Raw genomic sequence first — 25,449 nt, 5'->3', positions numbered from 1 at the left:
ATTCATGGCTTATGTAGCCAGGGTCTCCTTAACCACTAGACCCATAATGGTGAAGCTATGGCACGTGTGCCAGAGGTGGCAAGCAGACCCCCTTTTGTGGGCTCGTCAGCTATTGCCCCAGCTCAGCTCTGCCCTGCATGTCTGCGCACCACCTGCCAGCCAGCCGGTCTTCGGGTCTCTGCTGCGCATGCGTGGGGGTGCATGCATGCACACACACGCATTGCATTTTTGGGGTGCGCTTGCATGCACGCGCTTTGGGCGCTCACTGCCGAAAAAGTTAGCCATCATATACTAAACCAAACTGGCTCTCTTGATGTCCTTACACAACTGTATTAAGTCAAGTCACCGTCAAAGTGCCAAAGGCCGCCCCCTTCATGGTCATGTGACTACAATTCTGGCACTGGGGGAACTGAGTCATATATACTGCCTTTTGCAATGTCCCATGGTCACTTGATCACGTTTTGCAGTGGTTTTGATAATTGGCATTTACTTCTGGTTTTCAGTCAAACTGTGCTCATAGCAAACCATAGGTTCGCCTAATGACCCTGGTGATTCACTTAACAACCACAATAAAGGTCGTAACATTGGGTTGTCATATTATCAACTGCATTACAACCATGTGACAATAGTGAAGGGCAGTCTCCATTATGGTCGTAACTCAAGACAAGTTTATAACTACTCTACATCACCTGTACTGTTGTCTTATCATTGAGAGCCAGTTTGATGTAGTGATGAAGGTATCAAGCTAAAAACTGGGAGACCACGTTCTAATCCAATCTTAAGCACAAAGCCAGCTGGGTAATTTTGGGCCAGTTACTTTCTCTTAGCCCTAAGCAGGAAGCAATGGCAAATCGCTCCTGAAAACCTTGCCAAGCCAGTCTCTGAAAATTGGACACAATTGAACAAAAGGAGGAGGAAAAATCCTTAAAAATATGATTGGCATTCATAAAGGTTCAATTTTCCTGCAATTTGGTTTACAAATGCAAGATCGTTTTAGCTTTTGGGTGAGCAGACTCAACAGAAAGTGACTTGCTACTGAGAAAAAGTATGTTTTTAAATTTCATAAATACAACCAAGTTGCGTGTTCTGTGATAATACATTTATGAACATAAAAAGTGCAAAATAATTTTAGGTTTATTGAAAGGTATTGTAGTCCCATGTTTATTACAAACTCTATATTGTACGGTAACTTCCTTTCTTTAAAATTCTCTTATGGGATAAAATGTTTCTTGGGAGATTTTTGTCAAGCCAGAGGACCAACCTAGAAATATTATTTCCTTTGCTAAGATTCTCTACCTTCCTATCTCTAGCCCTCCGAGTATATTTTATTTCAGATTCTTTATCAGTTATGAAGGATTAAGAGCTTACAGATTGAAGATGAAATCCTAAATGCTTTTCTCCTGTAGATCCAGCCAAATTCAGCAACTCCCTGTCCAATTAGATTTAATCCTCCACTCATATGATTCCCTCCTTGGGCAAGTACAGATAATCCTTGATTTACAACCACAATTGGCCCCCAAATTTATGTGCTCAGCAAGACATTTGTTAAATGAGTTTTGCCGAGTTTTACGACTTTTCTTGCCAGAGTTGCTAAGTGGAATCATTGCAGCTGTTAAGTTAGTACTAGTTACCCATTTGTTAAGTGAATCTGGATTCCCCACTGACTTTGCTTGTGAGAAGGGTGATCATATGACCCAGCAACCGTGGTAAATATGAACCAGTTACCAAGCATCCCAATCTTGATCAGGCGACCATTGGGGCTGCTGCAACAGTCCCAAGTGTGAAAAATGGCCCTAAAAAGTTAACTTTTTTTCAGTGCCCTTGTAATTTTGAACAGTCACCAAACAAACTGTTGTAAGTCGAGGACTACCTGTATTAGGGATCATCACAGTTTTACACAAGGCGAGAAAAATTTGGTTGATTCTTAACGCTGCACTACCACAGCCAGAAGCCCAGATTGGTTATAACTTGAACCAGCCGGGCTCAGCTCTTCTTTTCCTGGCCGAGTTCCCTCTTAAATGTCCCTCGACTCCCGTTTTCTAGGTTCACACGACACACGAATCCCACTACCCGGATCTCAGCCTAGGTTCATTCGAGGGGCAGGTTAAGGAAGAATGGGGATCCACAGCGGCGCGGGAACACCCGCCCCAGCACGCACCCTCCTTCCAACCCTCGCTTAGCCTAGCGCCCCGCGCGAAACCCGCGTAGTGGGGACGTGGGGACGCGCCAGCCGCGGGAGAATGAGCGGGCCCGAGTTTCCTGCGGGCGCGAACTCCTTCCAGCCACGGCGGCGTCCCTTGGAAAAGCAGGTCTGCCGAAAAGACAAAGGGAACAAAGCGCTCTGCGGCAGCCGATCCACATTCCTCGGGAAGAAAGGAGGCGTCTGGCTGGCTGGCGGGCAAGGCAGCTTCCCTCGGCCGCTGATGCCGCCTCGCTTCTCCTTCTTTTCCTTCCTTCGCCCGGCCGCCTTCGCCGAGCCCTGGCCGGCCCCGGCTCAAGAGAGCCAAACACGGGCTCTCCCCTCGGCGACACCCCCCCGCCCTCCAGGCCGGACCTTCCCCTCCTTCTTTCCCTCAGAGAGGGACGCTTCACCTGGCGCGAGCAGGGCCGCCTTTGTGCCTGCGCGCCCTACTCTCGGCCCGAAAGTAGTTCCGACCAGGCCGGTCCAAGAGACCACATCCCCGCTTTCCGTGTGTTTGTGTGTGTGTGTGTAAAAGTGGAAAGGGGGAGTAAAGGAGTCCCTCCGGAATGCGGCAGGGGCGGCTCCTGGCGCGTCCTCGGGAGGGGCGGCGTGAAGGGGCCGAGTTCTGCCGCGCCGTCGGAGCCTTTCTCGGCTGGCTGGCTGGCCGGGAGGGAGGGAGGGAGAGACGCGTCTCCGCGCGCCTGTGGATGCGGCTGAGGGAAGGAGGAGAAGGAGGAGGGGAAGAAGGCGGCGGCAGAAGGAAGGAGGAGGGCGCCTGCCTGAGCGAGCCCGGGAGCGGAGCCAGGGCGGAGACGGAATGCGCCCCTGCGCCGCCCCGGGTTCCCAGCCGGCTGAGGGGGAGCGGCTCCCTGAGGAGGAAGGACCGAAGGGAGGAAGCCAGGAGGCGAGCCGGCGGGACAGCCCCTCACTCCCCCCGCCTTGGCTGCAGGAGAAGGAGGAGGAGGTGATGGAGGGCCGGGGCCGCGTCCCCTGCCCTCGCCGGGCTCCCTCGGCCAAGTAGCCGCCTGGACCGCAGCGCAGTGCCCGCCTTCCGCGGCCCCCTTCGGAAGCATGAGCGGGCAGCCGAGGAGCCGCCGCCGCCGCCGCCGCCATCCTCGGCCGCCGCCGGCTCCCGAGTCTCCTCCGCCGCTGCCGCGCCGCCGCCGCCGGTGAGAGCCGGCCGAGCCGAGGGAAGATGGGCGCCGTCGTGCGGAGCCTCCTGGTCTTCGGCTTGTGCGCGCTGGCGAGAGGTGAGGCGGGAGGGGAAAGCGGGACGAGGGAGCGAGGCCGGCCGAGCCGGGCTGTGGGACCTGCGGAGCGGAGACACAAAAGACGCGGCCGCCGAGCCGGGATCGGTTCCCCCACCCACCCACTTGCGTGTCGGGTTCGCTTCCGTGGGCTTTTTCTTCCACCCACCCACCGACCCACGCCGCGGGGTCCCCCTCCCCGCCTTATTTTTACCTCACGAAGTTGGCCGCCTTCTCGACAGGTTTCTCCGGAGCCAGAAGATGATGGGTTTGGGAGGCGCAACCCGGGGCTCGGGGTTCCTGGCAGCCGAAGAGGCTTCTCCGTGGGCGGCTTCGCGCGTGGGACCAGGGAGCGTGGCCGAGTTGGATCCCTGGCAGAAAAAACAGCAACAACAACCCCACGCAGGATTCCTCCGTGGAATGGGGGGGGGGTTGCTCTCGACTCTCTCTCTCTCCAGATTTAATCAAAAAGGGCCTCGAAATCCAACATGGAAATGGCACTTCTTGCTTTTGCCAAGCACAAGAAGTGGGGGAATCTTTTTTGCATACAGGTGGTCCTCGTCTTACAGCGGTTCGTTTAGTGACCGTTCAAAGTTAAGGCCTGTGCAGGGGGCGGGAAAAGTGACTTTAACAACCATTTTTCATGCTCTTGGGGAACATTGCTGTGTCTGGATCCAAATCCAGACACTTGGCGACTGACTCTTATTTGTGACGGTTGAGGTATTTCTCCCGGGGAATGGGGGTGTCCCCGGGTCCCCTTCCTGACAGGCAAATTCAATGGGGAGGCCAGATTCGCTGAACGACGGTTTTGACTGATTTAACAACTGCAGTGGTTCGCTGCAAATTCACTGAACAAATGTTTCACTTAGCAGCGGAAGTTTTGGGCTCGATTGTGACCATAAGTCGAGGACTTACCTGTACGTTTCAAATCATTGAGTTTGGACAAGGGGAAAAAAGGGGCTCCTTTGACACCAAGAGAAAAACATGTTTAGTTTTTAGGGGCCTGCCTGGTTGGTTGGTTCTCCCCACTGATCCAAACTAACAAAGTAGTTTGCATGTTGCTTGATCAAAATGTAATAAAACGATTACTGTTATCAGTATCACCCATTTTTTTGCATTAGTTCTCAGTGGCAAGCATCAGGTGTGTAAAGTAGTTCTAACTTCCTTATGCTATAATAGGAGGAAGATAACACAGCTGCTTTTTCTGTAAGGACCTGTGTCGGTCTTGAAAAATTCTCCTTCCAGGGATGTTTTCTGCTCTTTTTTTCAGATGAACTTTCAGAGGTTGAACTAGGTTGGAGGGAGTCCCAGAAAATCAGTAATAATGGGGAAAATATGTTCCTATTCCAGGAATATTTGCCAGATAAGCTGTTTTCCTATAGAAATCATGTGTGTGCTTAAATTCATGGGGGAGTATCACATTTTCCACTTGAAGAGTTAATCTGAGAGAGAGAGAGAAAATATGTTTGCATGAACATTTTTCCTGCATAAAATCTACTTGTGCTGTATTTTCTATAAATAATCAGATTAAGGAGCACCCAGAGCAGATATGGAAGATTCAACTATGACATGTTCTGATTTTTTTTAAACGAAAGTCCCACTATGTATTTCCATATTTCTGTTAAGCTTCGTAAACCTTTGCCATTTATGAGGAAAAAAGGTAGTGTATAGTCCATGCTGCATTTTATTTTCCCTATCTTGATGCCAGAAATAGAATTTGGAACAATCATCAATAACTTTACATTTGAGATTTCATTGGAATTAATGGATATGGCGTAACAGAAGGTGTTCCTTCTTGGAAAAGGAAACAGAATTGGGTTCTTGTTCAGAACTTATTGCAAAGAACACAGCTGTCCAAAAGCAAGGTGGTATCTTGTCTGTGGGACCCAATTAAAAATTAATAGCAAGTCGAGGCAACAAATGGGAGAAGTGGATGATCGTCTTTATGGACGATTACTTAAATATGAGCTAACAGTGTGTGGCAGCAGCCAAAAGAAGGTAATACAATCTTTGGTTGTATAAATAGAGGCATGCAATCAAAATCACATGAAGTATTAGTACCACTCTATAAAACCTTAGAAAGTCCACACCTGGAATACTGCATCCAGTTTTGATAACTACATTACAAAAAAGATGTTGAGACTTTGGAAAAAGTGTGGAGAAGAGCAACTAAGATGATTAAGGGTCTGGAGACTAAAACATACAAAGAACGGTTGCAGGAATTGGGTTTGGCTAGTCTTGCGAAAAGAAGGACTAGGGGTGACATGATAGCAGTAATCAAGTATTTGAGGGGCTGCCACAAAGTAGAGTGGGGGTCAATTTAGTCTCCAAAGCACCAGAAGGCAAGACAAGAAACAATGGATGGAAATTAATCAAGGAGAGAAGCAACCTGGAATGAAGGAGAAACTTTCTAACAGTGAGGACAATTAATCAGTGGAACAGCTTGGCCTTCAGAAGTTGTGGCTTCTCCATCACTGGAGCTCTTTAAGAAGAGACTGGACAGCCACTTGTCTGAAATGGTATAGGGATTCCTGCTTGAGCAGTGAGTTGGACTACAAGACTGCTGTTCCAGCTTTATTCTGATTAATTGATTGATTGATTGAGGCCTTGAACTTATTAAATGAAGGAATGAAAAAATTCAGGTAGTAGCGTAACATTGTTTTGACCCCTTGCCTGTATTTTAAAAAATGCCAGCACATCCAAGATATGTGAAATATGTCCTCTGTTCTGCTGGATTCAGATGTAACACTCCACCCCTTAAAACGAATGGGACCAAAACAGCAAAAAATTATGCTAGTGAAGGCTATACAGAAGAATTTGGTTTGACGTGCAGAAGGAATTAATGTCAGTATTTCTTCAGAGATCGTTTAGGGCAACGGCCCCCAACCTGTTGAACTCCAGGGACACTGGTTCTGTGGAGAGAGGTTTTTCCACAGACCAGTTGGGGACCCCTTATTTTAGGGTACAACCAAATGGCCACATTAAAATATCCATGAACTGGCAGGAAAGTGCTCGAATCCTGTCATATCTTACTGATGAAACCAAAAAAAGGGTGCTGACCTTCCTGTTTCAATGTAGAACAAGGTCAAGAAAATGGCCCATGGTTTTCTTGGGCATCATATTTCCTCTTATTACATGTTTCCCGCATCAAGCATCCCACCTAGCAACTCTTGGTTCAGAACTGCTACGTACCTGTGACCCCGCAGCCGAGCTATTTCTCAGCAGGGCTCTAGTGCTTTTCTAAAAGAGTGTTAAACCTATGCTAAATCTTCTCCCATTTGTTGTCATTAAGTCTAACTTTCTTGGTGTTATTTTCCCACCGTCTCTTGCATTCTTTTTGGCAGAAGGCGTGGAAACCCTGTATGTGTATGAGGATGACAGGACCACCCATGGACAGCTGGCAGAACCATAATTTCGACGGTTTAAATCAACTTTCTGTGCAACACAAAATAATTAATACTCTGTCAAGACCCATTTCTTTACAAATAGGTTTAGCCTCTTTCAAAGGAGTGTTCAATTTGTGTTCACAAGGAAACCACGGAGGTCTATAAGCATCATGGAAAGCATCAGTCAGGCTTTACGCAGACAATGCCCACTTTAAGCTCTGTGCCCACAGCTTAAAGTGGGCAAGAGAAACTGGGCAGACCTCATCCCTGACTGTGTTATCACTGATTAAGTCATGTCCATAGCAAAATAAAAACAACTTTGTTCACAGAGAAAACATTGTCTGGGACACCTAATGATGACTTTAAGTTGGTCATGAGGATATCAAATCTGGAAAAAAGGGGGTGATGTGTTTGCTGTTTAGCTCTGTGCCTGCAGAGTTGTGTTTTGTCCTCTTTGGTTGGAACTGGCTGTGGGCTAATGAAGAAGAGAAGTTGGATTGTGAAATGTTCCATTTTGTATGCCTTTGAAAGAATAATGACAAAGCTTGGCCCTGTAGATCAATGAAAATGTTTTCTTCTCTAACAGGCGGCTCCTCTGATGTGGTTTAGAGCATAGAAGTCAAATAAATACAATATATATTTGGTTCCCAAGGATGGAGAGCCATTACCCCTCCCCCCAATAGGATACACATGAAGTGTCTTCCTTCTCTGAGCAATTTTTTTGCCAGCTCTGTGTGTGTGTGTGTGTGTGTGTGAGAGAGAGAGAGAGAGAGAGAGAGAGAAGCTGCACAGATATTTGGCTTCTTCATTGGTCTGGAGTTAAAGGAAAAGATTGCTGTGATGCTCCTTGAAGCATCATGGGAAAAGGTTGAGTGCTCTGCATGCATTCACACAAGCTCTGAAGCACCTTTCCCCTTTCAGTCCAAAATGTTGCACAGGAGTTATTTTTATTGCCTGGTTGGTGGTTGGTGTATTAGTTCACAATGGTATAGCAGAGGGGCTACAGTACTATATTTTTGTTAGAGTGGAGAGACCTGGTTTCAATTTTTCACTAGATAAATACGAACCAGCTATTAGTGTGCCATCTGTATGGAGTATGTTCAGCCTAGCTAGGAAAGGATTCCTGATTCAATGATTCAGTTCCATATCTGGAGGGATTTACTTAACAGAATAACAGTTGGAAGGGTCCTTGGATGTCTTCTAGTCCAACTCCCAGCTCAATTGTACCATTTCAGACAAATGGTTGAGCAATCTCTTCTTAAAAATTTCCAGTGTTGGAGCATCCACAACTTCTGGAGGCAAATTGTTCCACTGATTAATTGTCCTCACTCTCAGGAAATTTCTCCTTAGTTCTAGGTTGCTTCTCTCCTTGATGAGTTTCCATCCATTACTTCTTGCCCTGCCTTCAGGTGCTTTGGAGAATAGCTTGACTCCCTCTTCTTTGTGGCAATCCCTGAGATATTGGAAAACTGTTATCATGCCACCCCTAATCCTTCTTTTCATTAAACTACACAGACCCAGTTCCAGCAAAAGTAAATCTGATGCACTTACTTGAAAGTAAGTGCATCAAATTTCAGTGTGTCTTACTCAAAGCTTCATTCTTTAGTATTTCTTGTAGATTTTGGAAGACTTAATTTGTTTGGGTGTGGTAGCAAAAACAGTTGGCTGAGAGACTAACAAATCTATTGTCGAGACATCTGATGACATGGGCTTTGTTTGGGGAAAATGCTGTTAGCCTTTCTGAGTTCTCAAGAAAAGTTGCTTGTTATCCTTTGCATAAATATTAGCACTTAATGGGGTTATTTATATGGGAGCAGGCAAAGTTTATTATTACTTGCTGGGTAATACATAAATGAAGTAATGTTGCCCAACCTTGATTGCTTGAAGTTGTATGGACTTCAACTCCTAGAATTTCCCAGCAAGCATTTTTCATGGTGGTTGTTAAGTGAATCATGCAGTTGTTAAGCAAACTGTAATTGTTAAATGAACCCATTCTTCCAAATAGATATTTTTTGCTGGAAACTGGCAGAAAATACTATAAACCAGCAAAAAAGTCACAAATTATAGTCACGTGACCATGGGACAATGCAACTGGCCATAGCCGTGGTCATAAATTTCCCCAGCCATTGTTGTTTAAAAAAATGAGTTAAGATTTGGTGACGTATGTAAATCCAGCAAAGTTTGCTTGTACATCCAATCATGGCTAACAAAATCGTGGTTTGGTACAGTGTTTTAATGTAATTGTCTTACATTTTATGGAGAATTTTTAAAAAAATAAACTTAAGATGCTCAAGTATTTCTTCCTAATAGCTCACAGCTAATATGATCAGAACCTTAATTTTTTTTATGTGTTTGTTAAAACAAGTTACGCTTTTCTTTTCCATTCCCCCAACTGCTGTCTCTTCCATAAGTCAAGGGTTGTACGTGCTTTTGAAACTAAGAGTAAATGCATAAAATTGAATTTCCTCAGACATCCCTTATTTTCATGGTGGTATCGCCTTCCATTTTGTTGATCTCTTCATATTAGAAATTTAGATATAAACCGTTTTGGACAAGAGCCTCTTTTTTATTTTGATCACTTTTGGAGTACACTTCAGTTTGTAGACGACTGAATAAATTACATTCAGAAGGGGAAAATAAGAGCAACCTGCAGCTAGAATACATAAATAAATCTTAGTTTTCCAGTTTTCCTTTGGAGAGCGATATAAACAGAAATTGAAATAGGGCAAACTGTAGGTGTTTTGCTGAAAATTTAGGCTAACAATTGTGTAACTAAGTTTTTCAGTGCTGTAATCTTGCTTATATTCAGTAGAATTGCTGTAAGCAGATACTCTCAAGCTACTCTTCTGTATATATATTGTTGAATTTTTTTTTAAAAAAAGGACTGATATTGAAGACCTGGCCTTGGCAATATTGATCTGCTGCTGTAAAGATCTCAGAAAGATTGAATCTGACTTGTCCATAACTTGAATGCTAGAGGGAAGAATTGTGGTTCTTTGGAATATTTTGCCAGCGGCTTTTTAAATTACAAAGAAATGTCTCCTAGAAATCTACCAGAGAAAACTAAAAGAGTTAACTGAATAGCATGTTCTCAGGCAGTTCTGTTTTGGTGAGAAAGATGTGATGCACACTTCTTCACACATTGAAACTGGGATGGACCTTAGAAAAAGAATCTTGCCAGATCAAGTTTATGTTGTTTTTGTGGGAAAGAAACACATTTTTTTCTTCTAGGGTGTACAGTCTAGTTAGTTTTGCTGGCCTTTGTCCCTTAAAATTTTGATTGATCTTAAAGCATCTGCTTCTTCTCAGTTGGCAAATTCTTCCCTGCAAAGATATGATTACTGGTACTTAATTTTTACTTTCAGCCGAGGATAGTAACTTCAAGACTTATAAATAATTTCCTCATCACACATCACCAATCTAGGGTTTATCACTAGAGAAGGTTCAGATTTTGTACACAGATGGCATGCATGTCTCTGTGAACCATCTTTAAGATACATCTCAAAGCAGTCCTACAAATGGATCCTCAAAATCTTAATCACTATTTTATTTAAATACAGTATTTAATGAAGATGCCCCTACAAGATGAAATGGGCTTTCTTCCCATATTTTAAATGTATTCTGTGCATGTATACTCTTTAGTTAACTAACATTATTTTTGCTTATTTGTTTTTGGTCTTTGACAAACAAGAATGTTTAGTTAGAGCCTTCTACAAGATGCTAATATTTAGTGCCAGGCATGCAATAAGGGCATTTTTCCTTGAGGGTAAAAAAACTTGAAAGCTACTGAGAAGTGGGATGAATTAACAAAATATTAGCAAACAGAGTGCAGGAAAGCAAGAATAATAAAAGAAGGAGAGAATAAGTAATTAAAGTGGGGGAGATCGGATAAGTTGGAAAAGGAATCAGAAAAAAAACCTGTGGTAATGATGGTTTTGTATGTAGAACAAATGAATTGAAATGTTTTGGAAAGTTCTAAAACCTCCCCAAAATGTTCTGCTTCCATATTGGTTTGATTTGTATTTGGTAGTAGTATATTGACATATGCTGCATAAACTAAAATGTTCTTCAGGTATGGAGTTCTTGATGGTATCTGAGATTTGTTGTTTGCTTGCAGATGTTTCATTACCCAATTTGGTAACAGCACCATTTGAGAGTGAGTGGGGGTTTGCTGCTTGTTTTCATATACCATAGTCATTTTTCCTTCCATACCTTGGTGGAGGTATAGTTATCTCCTGGTGTTTCCTTGATTAGAGTGTTATTATCTGTCTGATTGTTTGGTGTTGATCCCTGCTTATCTGAGTATTGGTAGCTGGAAGGCATGCTTTGAGTCTTTTTGTTCCCTTCCAAGGTTTTTTAATTGACTCTTTTGACTTGTAGTTGTATATATAGTTTATCTCTATCTATATTGATGGCTGATTTGCCTGAATGCTGAGCTTCCAGGAATTCCTTAACTGTTCTTTTATCTAGGATGCTGGCAGTTTTCCACTTGAAATAATGGCTGAGTCTGACTGTATATTGTGAAATTGAGGAGTTTTCTTTGGGTTTTCTGACTTCTAGTTGGTATTCATGGATGTCCTCTCTAGTCCTCTGCTTGTCTATTTTACATAAGTAGACCTGGATATCTATGAGACAGCCTGCTCCCAGTGGCTCTCTGGCCACCCACTTAAGGAAGAGCAAGATTGTTCAAGATTCTCTCTCTTAAAATATATATAATTTACCAGATTCTGGGAGATGGGCTTTCTTGATTGCTAGAGCAGCATTCCCCAAAGCACCAATCTCAGCTGTTTTTACAGGCCTTGGAGATGATCTTAGAGATAGTCCTTTTGTGTAGGAATGTATGTGTTTATGAGGTTATGATTCCTCGGCATAGGAATAGTTTATTGTTGGTTATTTTAATCTTCTTTTTGCATGGTGGTAAATTGATTGGAGTTGATTATTTGAATGGCATGTAAGCTTAATATACTATGATTATTATTCCCAGTGGCTCAAGGAAACTCATATCCAGGTGATTAAATAATGCAAAAGCCATGCAAAAAAAAATTGTCATTTGGGCTACAGGTAAGAGATATAGGAAGCGTATGTGAGATAGAGTCGTGGATGATGTATTTAAGGAACTACCTATTGTTGACTATAATTAAAGAAGAGTTGACATGCTGAGGAGAATTGATGTGGTGTTCACATTATTGTATCCTAACCCACAACAGAATCTGGTTGCGTTTGGCCTAGTGTGATGCGCAGAAGGAATCACTGAACGAACCAAAGTGTAAAACCATAATTGGCTGATGGTTAAAATTGGATTCACACATTATGTTTTTCTTTTATCCATGGAATTTTGAACAAGTCCTGGTTCACACATGACATTATGGCATTCATGAAGGTTTGTACCCTAAAATTTCTGGATTTGCATACTACTCTAGGCCATAAGTAAATAAACCACTTGCTGAGAATAGCCCATATCTCTACTTGTTGTGCAAATGCAGATTTAACTATTCTGAAGTTTTTTCACCTGAATAATAATGAGCAGAAAGTCCACACACATTCAGTCTCCAGGGAATTACTTTTTTTTTTTTTTTTAAGAAATGCTTTCCTCTACATTTGTCTCATCCTGTTTTAAGACCTTTTAAAAGATGGTTATATATTCTACCAGAAAACTCTGAGTGCTTCTTGAGTGAGATATTCTGTGTTACAACTGGTGCCGGTACACTGTTAAATGAATTACACCTTTACACTTTGGTTGTCCTTGGTGTCAAGTCAACTAAATCATATTTGGGGGGTTATTTTCAGACTTTTTGTAGTGCAAGAGTGAAACATTTAAGTTACAGTGTTTTTAGATAAATATTCACCAGGAAAGATTAATATTAGAAGTTAAACTTCCTGATAGAGGTATTTTAAACGGTTGGAAGCTTTGCATCATGCTTGACTTATATAATGTGTTTCTCTTTCTCCAAAGCATCTCCACTGTTGCTTTATGCAAATCGGCGTGATCTTCAGCTGGTGGATGCTGCGGACGTGACCGAGAATGCTACGATTGTGGTGGGTGGCTTGGAAGATGCTGCTGCGCTGGACTTTGTCTTCATCCACGGCTTGATATACTGGAGCGACGTCAGCGAAGAAGCCATTAAACGCACAGAATTCAACCAATCCGGAAATGTGCAAAACATTGTCATTTCTGGGCTCTTGTCACCTGATGGGCTAGCTTGCGATTGGCTGGGTGAAAAACTGTACTGGACAGATTCTGAAACAAACCGGATCGAAGTTTCCAATTTGGATGGATCTTTGCGAAAGGTTTTATTCTGGCAAGAGCTGGATCAACCCAGAGCGATTGCATTAGATCCTGCAAGAGGGTAGGTCCATTTCTTTATGGGGTCAGAGCAATTTTTGCCAGCTCAGTAGAGGCCTCTGAGCAAAGAGGACATGTCCAAACTGATGCTCTGCTGTGTCATTGTTTCAAAACTTTAATTAAGCCATAATACAGGCTGTCTTCCCAGGAAATCCTGCTTGTATACCATGAGGGTTGTAGGCTAGGCTGGGAAGTTGAAGGAACGTACTGAAAGGAGATGGTGGCAATCCTTTTTCATCTGGGCCCCAGACAAGCCTAACATGAGGGAGGGACTTTATTTTTGTGAAGTATGCTTTAAAAAAAGTTCTTAATTTTCAAGCATCCAAGAATAAGAAGTTAAATGATTCAAGCTCAATTGCATTAGCGCTTTTATGCATAGATTCATGAATCACAATACCTGCAGCATGATAAGCAAAAATTAGACAAACTAAAGGGTGAGGAGACCATGCACATGAATAGGCAGAGCTTCCATCGCAATTGCCATCTTGACTTTCGGAGTGTGCTCTGTTGACAGTCCTGGAAGGATCCAAATCACTATAAATATTAACGGTAGGAAAAATAACAGGAGTAGGGTGTGCAAAACCCTCTTGTTCGGGGGAGAATGGAATGTTTTGAGCAACTCTGGAAATTCCATCTTTGTTGCAGACTGTACCTATCCCTGTCTTTTAGGAATGCTAAGTAAGAATAACTATAGTAAATACTCACGTTTTCACAAGTCTTGTTTTGGCCACCAACGGCAGTGGCCATGTCTTGTTATCAATGGAGAAGGTGCTACCTTAAGCGTTTCAAAGAAGTAAGGCATCTATAATGCTCCTTAAAACCTTTGGTACGGGGGAAATTGGCCTCTGGAAGGCTTAATACACCAATGCTAGCCCCTCTAAAACAGGTAGCACTTTTGGGCTTCTCCCACTTGTGGGGTGGGGGGGGGAGAGCTCTTAAAATGGCTATGAAGTGGTCCACAGGTATGTTGTAAGTTTTTGTTTATTCTTGTATGTGGAATGCCCTTGAAAGTCAACCAATGTATGTCAACTACCTGTTCTCTTTATCCCAGATGTCAAATGTCCTTGTGCTTGCAGAATGTGGATTTCTTTGCCAGAATGATCAAAACATAAGTGTTCTGTACAGTGGTGGTTGCTGTCCTCTTCATCTTTTTAAAAGACATACCAGATATACTATGTACTCTGTGAAGAGGTGCCTCCTTTTTTGAGAGAGAGAGAGAGAGAGATGAACATTTTTGATTGCACATACATTGTTTTGCTTCACGGCAAGGTTGGCTGTTCTCCTCTTGGTTTTAATCATAAAACCTAGTGTGAGCTATAGGATTTAAAGTCTTCCTTGAAAATGGTCATTTAAGTGTTGCCAACAGCTCATTAGTAACAAGATTCTCAGCTTTCCCTAATTTCTTCTTCCTACATCTTCACCTTGTCCTCACTTTGACACTGAAAAGTCTTGGCAGGTGAAATGTCAAGCTAATTAAATTCAAATGTATTTTGTGAATTTTTTTAAAAATAAATTGTGAATTTGAATGTTGAATCATGATAATATAATCTGCTAACTCTATATGCCAGAATTATTACCTAAATCTCTTGCTTTGAGAGCAGATTCCCTAGGTATATGTTACTCAGAGAGTAAACACAAAGAACAATGAGAAGTTCTCTCACTGAATTTCATTTCAGTTTTGCAGGAGTTGTTGCAGGCAGTGCATTGCTGTGTTTACTGTAAGTCACCTTTGCTTCTGAATTAGAATCCAAATGATCATTCTCAGAAATTTAACAATATGTGCGAGCTCAATTATTTCCTGAAGAAATGCCTAACTGGCACACTAAATTGCCACCTCGCTGGATATCCATTGACAGGAAATTGTTAACAGTATCTGCTCTCCATTCCAATTGTGCATAAAATGAGAGCTGATTTTTAAGTGATAGCTCATGGAAAAAAGGCATATTAAATAGAATTCTGGTTGCCTAGCTTGAAAAGCATGTCACAAAGAAAGAAAACAAAAAGTGTGTTTTTATAAATGCATGATCAAAATGAACAAAGAAAAATTGAGCAAAGGTTAAAATTACACAAAAACGTTGAAATAAATTTACCTCAGATACATTTACAGAGGCAGTAAAAATAACTCTTTGCAGCTATAGAAGCATAATCCTGTAAACTCTTTGCTAATTAGAGTTAGCAACCAAGTTAGCAGCAACCATCTCAGTTTGTTCATTCTCACTCTTAGCACCAATTCACAATTCCTCCCATGATTAAGAAGGCCTGCTATACTTGAGGCCTTTTAGTTTGGAGGAGAGAGGAGACGTGATGGAAGACATCCTAAAAACTTTGCAGTATTATATATTACAGGTCATCCCCGGCGTAACTACTATCTATTTATTGACCATTCAAAGTTACTGTGGCATAAAAAGTTGACTTGACCATTTTTCACCTTAATGACTGCTGCAATATCCCCATCATCATGTGATCAAAATTCATACACTTGGCAACTAACTCGTATTTATGATGGTTGCAGTGTCCCAGGGTCATACGGATTACATTTTGCCACTTTCTGACAAGCAAAGTCAGTGGGGAAGCCAGATTCACGTAACAGCCGTGTTCCTAACTTAACAGCTGCAGTGATTCACCTAACAACTGTGGCAAGGAAGGTCTTAAAATGGGGCAAAATTCACTTAACAGATGTCTCGCTTGGCAATAGAAATTGTGGGTCCAATTGTAACCTGTTTCCCCGAAAATATGACCTACCCTGAAAGTAAGTCCTAGGTTGATTTTTACCCGTGCGCCCAATATAAGCCCTACCCCCCCCAAAGAAGCCCTAATTAAGATCCCACCCACTCCAGAGTGGATGAGCTAGGGTGGGGATGAGGGGGTGAAGTTGCCCTACTACTTGCCTTTGGATTGATCCAGAGCTCTGTTATCTGCTGCAGAGGCCTTCAGGAAAGCCTTGCCAGCCACAGAAGAAGAAGTTCCTGAAGGCCTCTGACAGCGAAAAGGAGGCCAGGGGTGACGTGCGCATGTGAGGTTAGTCAGTGGACGACTTCCCCCCAAAATAAGACCTGGTGCCTTTTGTGGTGGAAAAAAAAATAAGACAAGGTCTTATTTTCGGGGAAATATGATAGTCATAAATTGAGGACTGCCTGTAAGGATTACATATAACCTGCTTGGTAAATTCAGGCAACAGATTTTGGCATGTGTTTCTCTGCAGGCTGCATCCCAACATCAGCCAAGAAATAGAACTGAGATAAGTTTTGCATGTTGAAATGCAGTCTGAAGGATTCATAATCAGGGAGGCACGATGTTGGCACGGTCCCTCTGGGAGAGAGCTTTGGTCATAATGTTTGCAAAGTGCTTTTTTACATGGAGATGATTCCAGTCTTTGGTAGAAAGAACCAGGTTCAGAATTAGTGCTGGATTTAGCAGCCTCTGTAAACGGCACCATCAGCAGGACTTCCAAATCTTTTCTTCACAAGGGAATTGGTCTTTAGAGGTCCTTTTTTCAAGCGTTGCTTCTTTTGACCATGATTGAAGGTTGTGGTCCATTTGGGCTTCCTGGGTGTGGAGTTTTGTTTTTTTTTCTTTTCAGAAATGGAAGGGGAACTTCCCCCATCCCTATTTTTCTAAGGATATTAGAAATACTTAAAAAAACAAACTAGCCAGCCCTACCCAAGAGAGATGCAATCCAAAATGATGCCAGAAATTTACAGGGAATCCTCAATTTATGGACAGAATTTGCATTGCCAAGCAAGTTGGTTGTTAAGTGAGCTACACTCAATTTTATGACCTTTTTGTCATGGTTGTTAAGAAAATGACTGCTGTTTTTAAGCAAATCATGCCATCGTTAAGCTTATCTGGCTTCTCCCGTTGATTTTGTTTGTTGGGAGCCAGTTGGGAAGGTTTGCAAATGGCGATTACAGGACCTGGGATGCTGCAACTGTCATAAATAGCACGCCATTTGCCAAGTCCCCAAATTTTGATCATCCGATCATGGAGATGCTGCAATGGTCATCACTGAGAAGATGGGTCATAAATCACTTTTTCCAGTGCTGTTGTAAAGGAATGATTGTAAGTACAGGACTACCTGAACCAGGATATGCCTACTTCACAGACTAACCCCATTATCCAACTCAGATCAAGAACAGAGGTAACAAGCAATGTACTTAATTGATATTTTGCTTCCGTTTGGAAGATGCTTACAGTGTATGGCGGGGTGGGGGGAGAAGAAACGGACTTAATTTTTTATTTTTTTTTTAAATCTCAGGTTCATGTACTGGACAGACTGGGGAGAAATGCCAAAGATAGAACGGGCTGGGATGGATGGTTCAAGCCGTTCAGTTATCATCAATGCAGATATTTATTGGCCAAATGGATTAACCTTGGATTATGAAGAACAGAAGCTGTACTGGGCAGATGCCAAACTGAACTTCATTCACAGATCAAACCTGGACGGGACACATAGGTAGGAATTAAGATGGTGATTTTATAGGAAACCCGCGTTTTTAATCCTAGACAAATGGAAAAGGAAGCCCTCGTCTTACAATATTGTAATTGAGACGTGAATTACAATCTTAAGCCAGGATGGACAACTATAACTTCTTTATTGCCTATGGACCTCAATCCCCAGAATTCTGGCAGTTGAAGTCCACAGGTAGTAAAGAGGCCGCAGTGGCCCACTCCTGGTCCTAAGTCATGGTTGTCATTAAACAGGTCGCCATGTGTCTGTGACTAATTTTTTGCAGTGGTTATTAAATGAATGCATTATACCCAATGGACTTTTTTTTTTTTTGCCAGACCCCTGAAGTGTAAACTGGTAAAAAATCACCAAAAATCATGTTCACCTGGCTACAGGACACTGCAAAAGACTATAAATTCAAGCTGGTTGTGCAAAATGTGGTCTTAGGTTGTGGTCATTGGAACTCCAGCATCAGGTTCTAAGTACCTTTTTGATAGTTTGGTACCATTGTAAGTTTGAATAGTTGCTACGCAACAGATTGTTAAGCGAGGGCAGTCTGTAATAGAAGCCCATGATTTCTCTGCTTTTGTTTTATTTTGTTAAATTTCAGATATCTTGATTTAGAATCATACTTTGTTTTTATCTACAAAAGAAAGGTAAGGACAGTTAATTTTCTATGAATTTCCAAAGGAAGTTTCTTAAATTTGTTTGATTCAAGTAAAATCAAATGAGAATGAGATTATTCTCTCAAGAGTTCTCACTATTAGAATTACTGTCAAGATGTGTATTCTTATCTTTCTGAAAAGATGGTTCTATCTTGCAAAACGTTTCTGTGTATAGATAAATGCGGAGAGAGAAATGTCATTTTATACCCACTGATTGGGCTGAATGTTAGTATTGGGATATCCCTGCTTTTGAGAATGGCTTTTAACTACAAAAGCTGGCATTTGACAAAAAAAAGAAAAAAGGAATGAAACAGTGTGCTTAACGCTTACGTTTAATTTTTTTTTTGTTTATTTTGCATGCTATGTGGAATTCTTTCAACTGGGGGTAAATTATGATAGTGAATATTAAATGTGGGAAAATTATGCAGCTATTCAAAACTATTTAAAATATTTATGAAGTCATTTGTTTAAAGTGCACTGAAATATAGAAACATTTGCAAGTATGGCATATCTTTGAATGGTATAATTTTCAGTCATTAATAGTCTGAATCAATAGCAGAAAGGAAAAAGAAGTGTTTGGCTTAACAATGGTCCCTATCAATATAGGTAGTCCTCAATTTACAACAGTTTGTTTAATGACCGTTCAAAGCTATAGTCTTATTGAAGAAAGTGACTTATGACCATTTTTCACACTTATGACTGTTGTTACCATCCCCATGGTCACATGATTTACATTTGGATGCTTGACAGCTGACTCATATTTATGACGGTTGCAGTGTCCTGAAGCCATGTGATCCCCTTTTGTGACCTTCTGACAAGCAAAGTCAATGGAGAAGCCAGATTCATTTAACAACCATATTACTAATTTAACAACTGCAGTGATTCACTTAACATATGTAACAAGAGCAGTTGTAAAAGGGGGCAAAACTTACTTAACAAATTTCTCACTTAACAACATAAATGTTGGGCTCAATTGTGGCTGTAACTTGAGAACTACCTATATTGTCCCTTCCCTAACATATAGCTGAGTAAGGATTACTCACAATATGCTCTTCTAATTGGATCTGACCACATGTAGAAGAACACACAATAATAATGTACACCATAACAAATTGCAAGCTGGGGAAGCTTTTTCTCATAATTATGAAATTGGTTTATCTGTAGTTTTGTTCAGTTGGTTTGTGTTGCTGATTTTTTTTTAATTGTCAGTTGGAGTCACCCATATACTTGCTGGATTCACTGTAGTTATTTATGTTTGTTTATTTTTTTTAAGTGAGCTCCAAAGAACCACTGGATGAATGTGGCCTGTTTTTTCAGAATAACGATAAAAAAAAAACTTTTTTTGAGGTCACTCTGGGCAATAGCCCAGGGTGTTTTTGTAATGATGTTCTAATGGCTTGAGTGTCTAAATTCAGTGCCAGGAAAAGTGCTCTTTTCCTCTACAACTAAATCTCACCCAGTCCTTTTTAGGACCTGACTATATTAAAAATATGTTACAGTCTTAATGTAAAAGACCATACTTAATGTAAAGACTGAATGTAAAGAATGATCTTTGAATGTAGTTATATTAAGAGATAATTATTTATTGAAGTGACTACATGAAGACTTTTGTGCATTTTTGCAACTGTGTGAATCATTTTTGGCTGATGTCTATGCCTCCTATTATTTATCTCAATCCCCCCCCCCCCATTTTGATATTATTTGCCAATGATTTTCTCAATAAGACAAACCCAAAAGGATGGCAAATGAATGTCCATTCATTCAGCAGTTATATCCAAGTTGCTTCATTGAAAATGTGATCAAAGATGAATAGAAATTTAAATGTAATCAAAGATGAATGAAAATTAAAATAGTGTGTTTTTGTTTCAAAAATTACTCATTTGAAATGGAAAGAATAACGAAAAAAAAGTATTTACGTGTCACTTTTGTGAATTCTGCTGCTTATTACTGTTTGCTTCCATAGTAATTATTGACTGGCATATAAAATAAAAAGATACAATTTGGATGAAAAATATAGTTCCCGGTCCCTCAACTAGGACTTGCCCTTGCAGACTTCTAGTTCCCCTGGTCTTAATTTTCAGTCTATCTAGATAAGAAGCCACCCTCCATAATTTTATACAATATTTTTCTACCAGATCAGATTGTCTTGACCAAGAATTTTTGGGTTTGGATGCTGCAAGATGACTTATAGAATTTGTACTGGCGGAACTTCCAGTTTGTCGGCTTCACGAGCGGCAGGGATTTGCGAAGCTGCGCGATCCCTGCCGCGCTAGCCGTTTTTGGGGCTCCGACCCAGACGGGTACGGAGCTAGGCTGCCCTGCAGGGGCAGCTGAAGGTAGGGGGATCCGGAGAGGGGTTTGGGGTGTTGCAGACCCCCCCCGGCCGGTAGAACCCCTTTTCCCAGGACGGTGCAGTGGCGGTCCCGTAATGGCCGCCACAAAGAAGCTGGCAGCCGGGTAAAATGCGCAGGAGGAAGTGGAGAAAGTGCTTGAAAGGAGAAAGTTTTTCTTGGCTCCTAGGACTCTAAGACATATTTAATAAAATTCCTGAAAAGTATGACTTTCTGAATAATACCTGCCAGAAGAGGAAAAAGCGGCAGTTTGATGGTGCTGAAAGGATAGCTTTCCTCTTTTCCTACGGAATAAATAACTGGATATTAAGAAACCTATTTTTTTAGGTGAAAATTGGTTTTAAGCGATGAGTGGGAAGAGAGAGGATTAAAAAGAAAATATTTGTATGCTAAGACTTTGTTGGAGGAGATGCCTTAAGGATTTGAAGACTAGAAGATATTGCAATAAGATTTTAAACAGATTTGGACTTTCTTTCTCTTTGATTGATATTACCCCAGAAGGAGAAAGTGAGAACTCTGCCTTGGTTTGGATTGACTGATAACTTTGGGACTGCTTTATTTTTTTTATCTTCTTTTGAATATTCTGGTTGTTGTAAGAAGAAAGAAGGGGAAAAGAAAAGAAAAGATTTATAATGGCTTTTTCTGTTGAGGAACTAAGAAAAGAATATGAACAAGCAAAAAAAATGGTAAAGATGGTGTGGAAGAAGCTTTCCTTTTTTAGAAATGGCGCTACTAACTATCAACAAACATTACAGCAGATGAAGACAGCAGAGGAACAAGAAAGAAAGGAAGGAGCCATTTTTAATGAATCTCAGAATTTGATCAAGAAAGAAGGAAGAGAGAAAAGAAGAGAACTAAAGGACTTAAGATCTAAAAACATTTAAGAAAGGGAAAAATAAGGTGCAAAATCAATATGATGATAGTAAACAAAAGGGAAAAGGAATACGACAGAGAAGGGAAGCCAGTAAGGCAGAGGCTAGAAGAAGGGGGTAGAAAGGTTTGTTGGGAGAAGAAAGAAAGGGAAAAGGTGGAGAAAAGCTACGTTTTGAAATTAAATGAAAAAAGGAATTTTTATGGATAATGGATAAAGTATAATTTTTTTAAAAAAAGATTTTGCAAGGTACATAAGATGAGATGGTAGTATTGTAATGGTTTAAGAGTTGATAAGAGATTAAAATGCTAAAATGTTTAATAATGATTGGCTTTAAAATTTAATAACAGGGGAGGTTTAGAATACTGTTTTAATTAAAGAATTTAATAAGATTATGGTATTGATGTTATTATAAAATTTTTATTATAGTATTTGTTTTTAATATTTGGATTTATTGTCTAAATATGTATTTAATTATTTTGGATGTACTAGTTAGATAGAATGTACCAAGCAAAATCGGATTGGGTATTGGATGTTATCTTAAAGATTAATTTGATTAACTTAGGGGGGAGATAGAAAGGCATCATACTCTGATTAATGATTTCAGGAGAAACTTATTTTTTTCTTTTTTATAAGGAATGAGACAAAGCGATGATAAAAAATGGACAAAAGATACAAATACAATGATTCAAACTAAGATGATTAATTAAGATAGAATTAAGAAGAGTGAAATATGTGGAGAAGTTAATATAGAAGGCTTAGAATGGTAAATAAAATAAGTAATGATATGTAAGATGAGCATGAATATAATTGAAGTCCATGAAGAGAGAGATACCTGGGTCCAAGTTACTTTCCAAAAAGATTTTTTTTTTTATGTTTTGTGTGTTGTGTGTATATGTTTTTTTGGGGGGGAGAATTAGTAAAAACTTGCAGAAATATAGAATGAGAATAATGGTAATTAAGTCAGAAAGAAATAGATGAAATAATAATAATGATATTGAATAAGAGTAAAGAGAAGTAAAGAGAAATTGAATAAGAGGTTTTTGTATGTTATATGGAAATGGTTTAAAACAGAATCATAATTTATCTGACTTGTCAAATTTACAATGAAAAAAGGTTTAAACATGTAATGAATAATGATAATTTATGTGTTTTAAAAATTAATAAAACTTGTTTAAAAAAAAAAAAAAGAATTTGTACTGGCCACTTTTCAGCTAATAATGGTATAAAGATCCTGGCATTGGGCTGCAATTTGGACTGTGATAAAGGGTGGATGCATCTTGCCTGGTATTACAATTTTCATGCTTGCATTGGGATTCTGACTTTGAATGTCTGAGGTTTGAGTTGGCAAAGTTTGCCTCTGCAGAATGCAGCTGCTTCCGTTCTTACTCTAGAGGAATTGTGTGAAGTTGTGACAAGGTGGTATTGCCCAAAGACACCCAGGTACGCACATCAGGAGTGTTATCATGTGTATTTTGTTCCAAAATGTTGATGTGATGGCTAGGGCCCTATTTGTTTTTGTTTTTTGTTTTCTGTACAGTGGTGGTGAGTTCGGAAGCATGTTAATCCATTTCAATCTACTGTGGTAATAAGTTAACATTGTTTGCTCTTACATTAAGTGCTTCTATATATTAAGTAATGGTTGATTATGTGCCATGAAGTCATTGTCGATGCTTAGCAACCACATAGATCTCTGTGGTTACCTAAGTGGTCCTTCAGCTTTGCCAACTGCATCCCCATCCACTGAATTGAATCTCACACACCTTCGTGCTGCTTGTCCTCTTCTTCTCATTCGCTCCACTTTTCCCAGCTTTAAAGCCTTTTCCAGAGAACATAGTGTCCACAATAGGGTAATTTTAAGCTATCATTTATGCCTCAAGTGAGAACCCCGGGCTGATTTGTTCTAGCATCCATTTGTTTCCTTGGCTGTCCGTGATATTTTTGGGATTGTCTTCCAACACCAAAGTTCAGAGTCTTCAAGTCCAATGTTCACTCCTGTAGATCCGGGGTATCAAAGGTAAAGCCCGTGGGCCGGATCCAGCCCGCAGGGTGCTTAGGTCTGGCCCGTGGGGCTCTCCTGGAAATAGCGAAGGACTGGCCCACGGTGCCTCTGCCAGTGAAAAAGGGAGCTTGGGTGGGCCACGTGCAGCCCTCCCAGGCTCTGTTTTCAGCCATGATGGCATCATGTAGCCCTCTGAAAATATAGCTCCGTTTTCTTTGGTAGAGGCCTGCAGGAGGCCGTTGCATCTGAAAATGGAGCCTGGGAGGGCCACGCGCAGCTCTTCCAGGCTCAGTTTTTGCTGGCAGAGGGCTGCAAGAGGATCCCCCCAGTCCTGCCCAGGCCACCATAGGTGACCCCAACGTTGAGCCGGCCATGCTCACCCTGGCCATACGCACCGGGGCCCCCAAGGTCAAACTCAACCCTGATGCAGCCCTCAGTGATACTGAGTTTGACACCTCTGCGGTAGATTGTCAGAGAGAATATCATGGCTTGCATTGCTCTGATTTTTGTAGGTAGATACAGGTAGTCCTTGACTTACGACCACAACTGAGCCCAAAGTTCTGTTGCTCAGTAAGACATTTGTTAAGTGAGTTTTGCCCCATTTCATCACCATTTTTGCCACAGTTGTTAAGTGAATCATTGCAGTTGATAATTTAATGATAATGTTGTTAAGTGAACCTGGCTTCCTCATTGATTTTGCTCACCAGAAAGTTGCCAAAAGGGATTGCATGACCTTGGGACTCAGCAAGAACGGTCATAAGTATGAACCAATTGCCAAGCAACTGAATTTTGATCACATGACCATGGGGATACTGCAAAGGTTGTAAGTGTGAAAAATGGTCGTACGTCACTTTCTTCAGTGCCGTTGTAACTTTGAATGGTCACTACACGAACTGTTGTAAGTCAAGGTCTACCTGTGCACATCTCAGCAATTGAATATTTTTTCCAAAGTCTTCATGGCTACTCTACGGAGTGCTAGTCTACAGCGTATTTCTTGACTGCTTTTTCCTTCATTGTTGATGGTTGATCCTAAAAGGAAGATGCTGCCCGCCACTTCAATATCATCATTGACAATTCTTAGGCTGACTTACATAGTTGGACTCTCACATTTTATTATCTCCCCACAAAACAGTGAAACACTGAGCATCTCAAGATTGGTCTGAAAGAAATATTCTAATGCAATCCGAGCTTTGCTGAATTAATAGCCTTATCAAAAGTACAGATTAGTTATAATTAATGATTGTAATTGCCAGGGTTATAAAGAACCAGGATGATTCATTCTATAAATGGATAGTTACACATTTAATACAAAGAAGTTCCTGGGAATTAATGGGAGAATGCTGAAAAACAGTGGAGTAAATTTTGTTAAGTCGTAGGAAAAGGAAGAATTCTGATTTTAGAATCTTATTTCATCTTTTTTTTTCCAGCTAAGCCCTTGATCAGTTGACAGATACCTGTTAAAGAGTGGCTTATGCACTTCACTAAGATACTCTGGAATTATTTCTTAGATCCCAGTCCAAATCTCTTTCAAATATTGGATTTTTGCCTGGTTAATATATGAGATTAAGGGCTTTATTACAAGCCTTTCAGACAGTAAAACACCCAGACAGGAAATACTGTCTCCAGAAATAGTCCTTTTTCTCATTAGTGGAGCAAAACAGTAGTTTAAACTTTCCTGACGAGTGGAAGAATCTGTTTAAGAAAACTATCTCTCAAAGCAGTGGTGACCAATCAATCAACTAATGGCTTGTACACCTTCTGGACAAGTTGCATATCTGAGTAAATCAAGATGCTTGGAAGAAATACATTTCAGTATAGTCTCAAATTAAGGTCGTTGTAGGATAAAGTAAAAATGCAGTAACGTGACTCTTGAGTTATCTTGCCAAGAAGGGGTTAATCATGCCAAGCCTGCAAATTTTATGAATCTGGTGATGGCATTTGACTCAACAGATAGA

At 41.0% G+C, this 25,449-nt stretch overlaps 1 protein-coding gene across 1 annotated transcript in view; it reads left to right on the top strand.

Moving 5' to 3' along the window:
- Positions 1-2,940: 2,940 nt before the first annotated feature.
- Positions 2,941-25,449, top strand: part of LRP6 (LDL receptor related protein 6) — a 73,300-nt gene continuing 50,791 nt past the window's right edge. Inside the window, exons 1-3 of the mRNA XM_026679261.2 lie at positions 2,941-3,432; positions 12,769-13,162; positions 17,414-17,611. Coding sequence (XP_026535046.1) covers positions 3,378-3,432; positions 12,769-13,162; positions 17,414-17,611 — 647 coding nt within the window. The 5' untranslated portion in view covers positions 2,941-3,377. The remainder of the gene's footprint in view (positions 3,433-12,768; positions 13,163-17,413; positions 17,612-25,449) is intronic.

The sequence above is a fragment of the Notechis scutatus genome, chromosome 6 (genome assembly GCF_049901735.1).
Source record: "Notechis scutatus isolate UNSWTSFEM ecotype Mainland chromosome 6, rNotScu1.2, whole genome shotgun sequence".
Classification (NCBI taxonomy): Eukaryota; Metazoa; Chordata; class Lepidosauria; order Squamata; family Elapidae; genus Notechis; species Notechis scutatus.
Note: the sequence above shows the minus strand (reverse complement) of the source record. Positions and strands in the feature narration are given on the sequence as shown.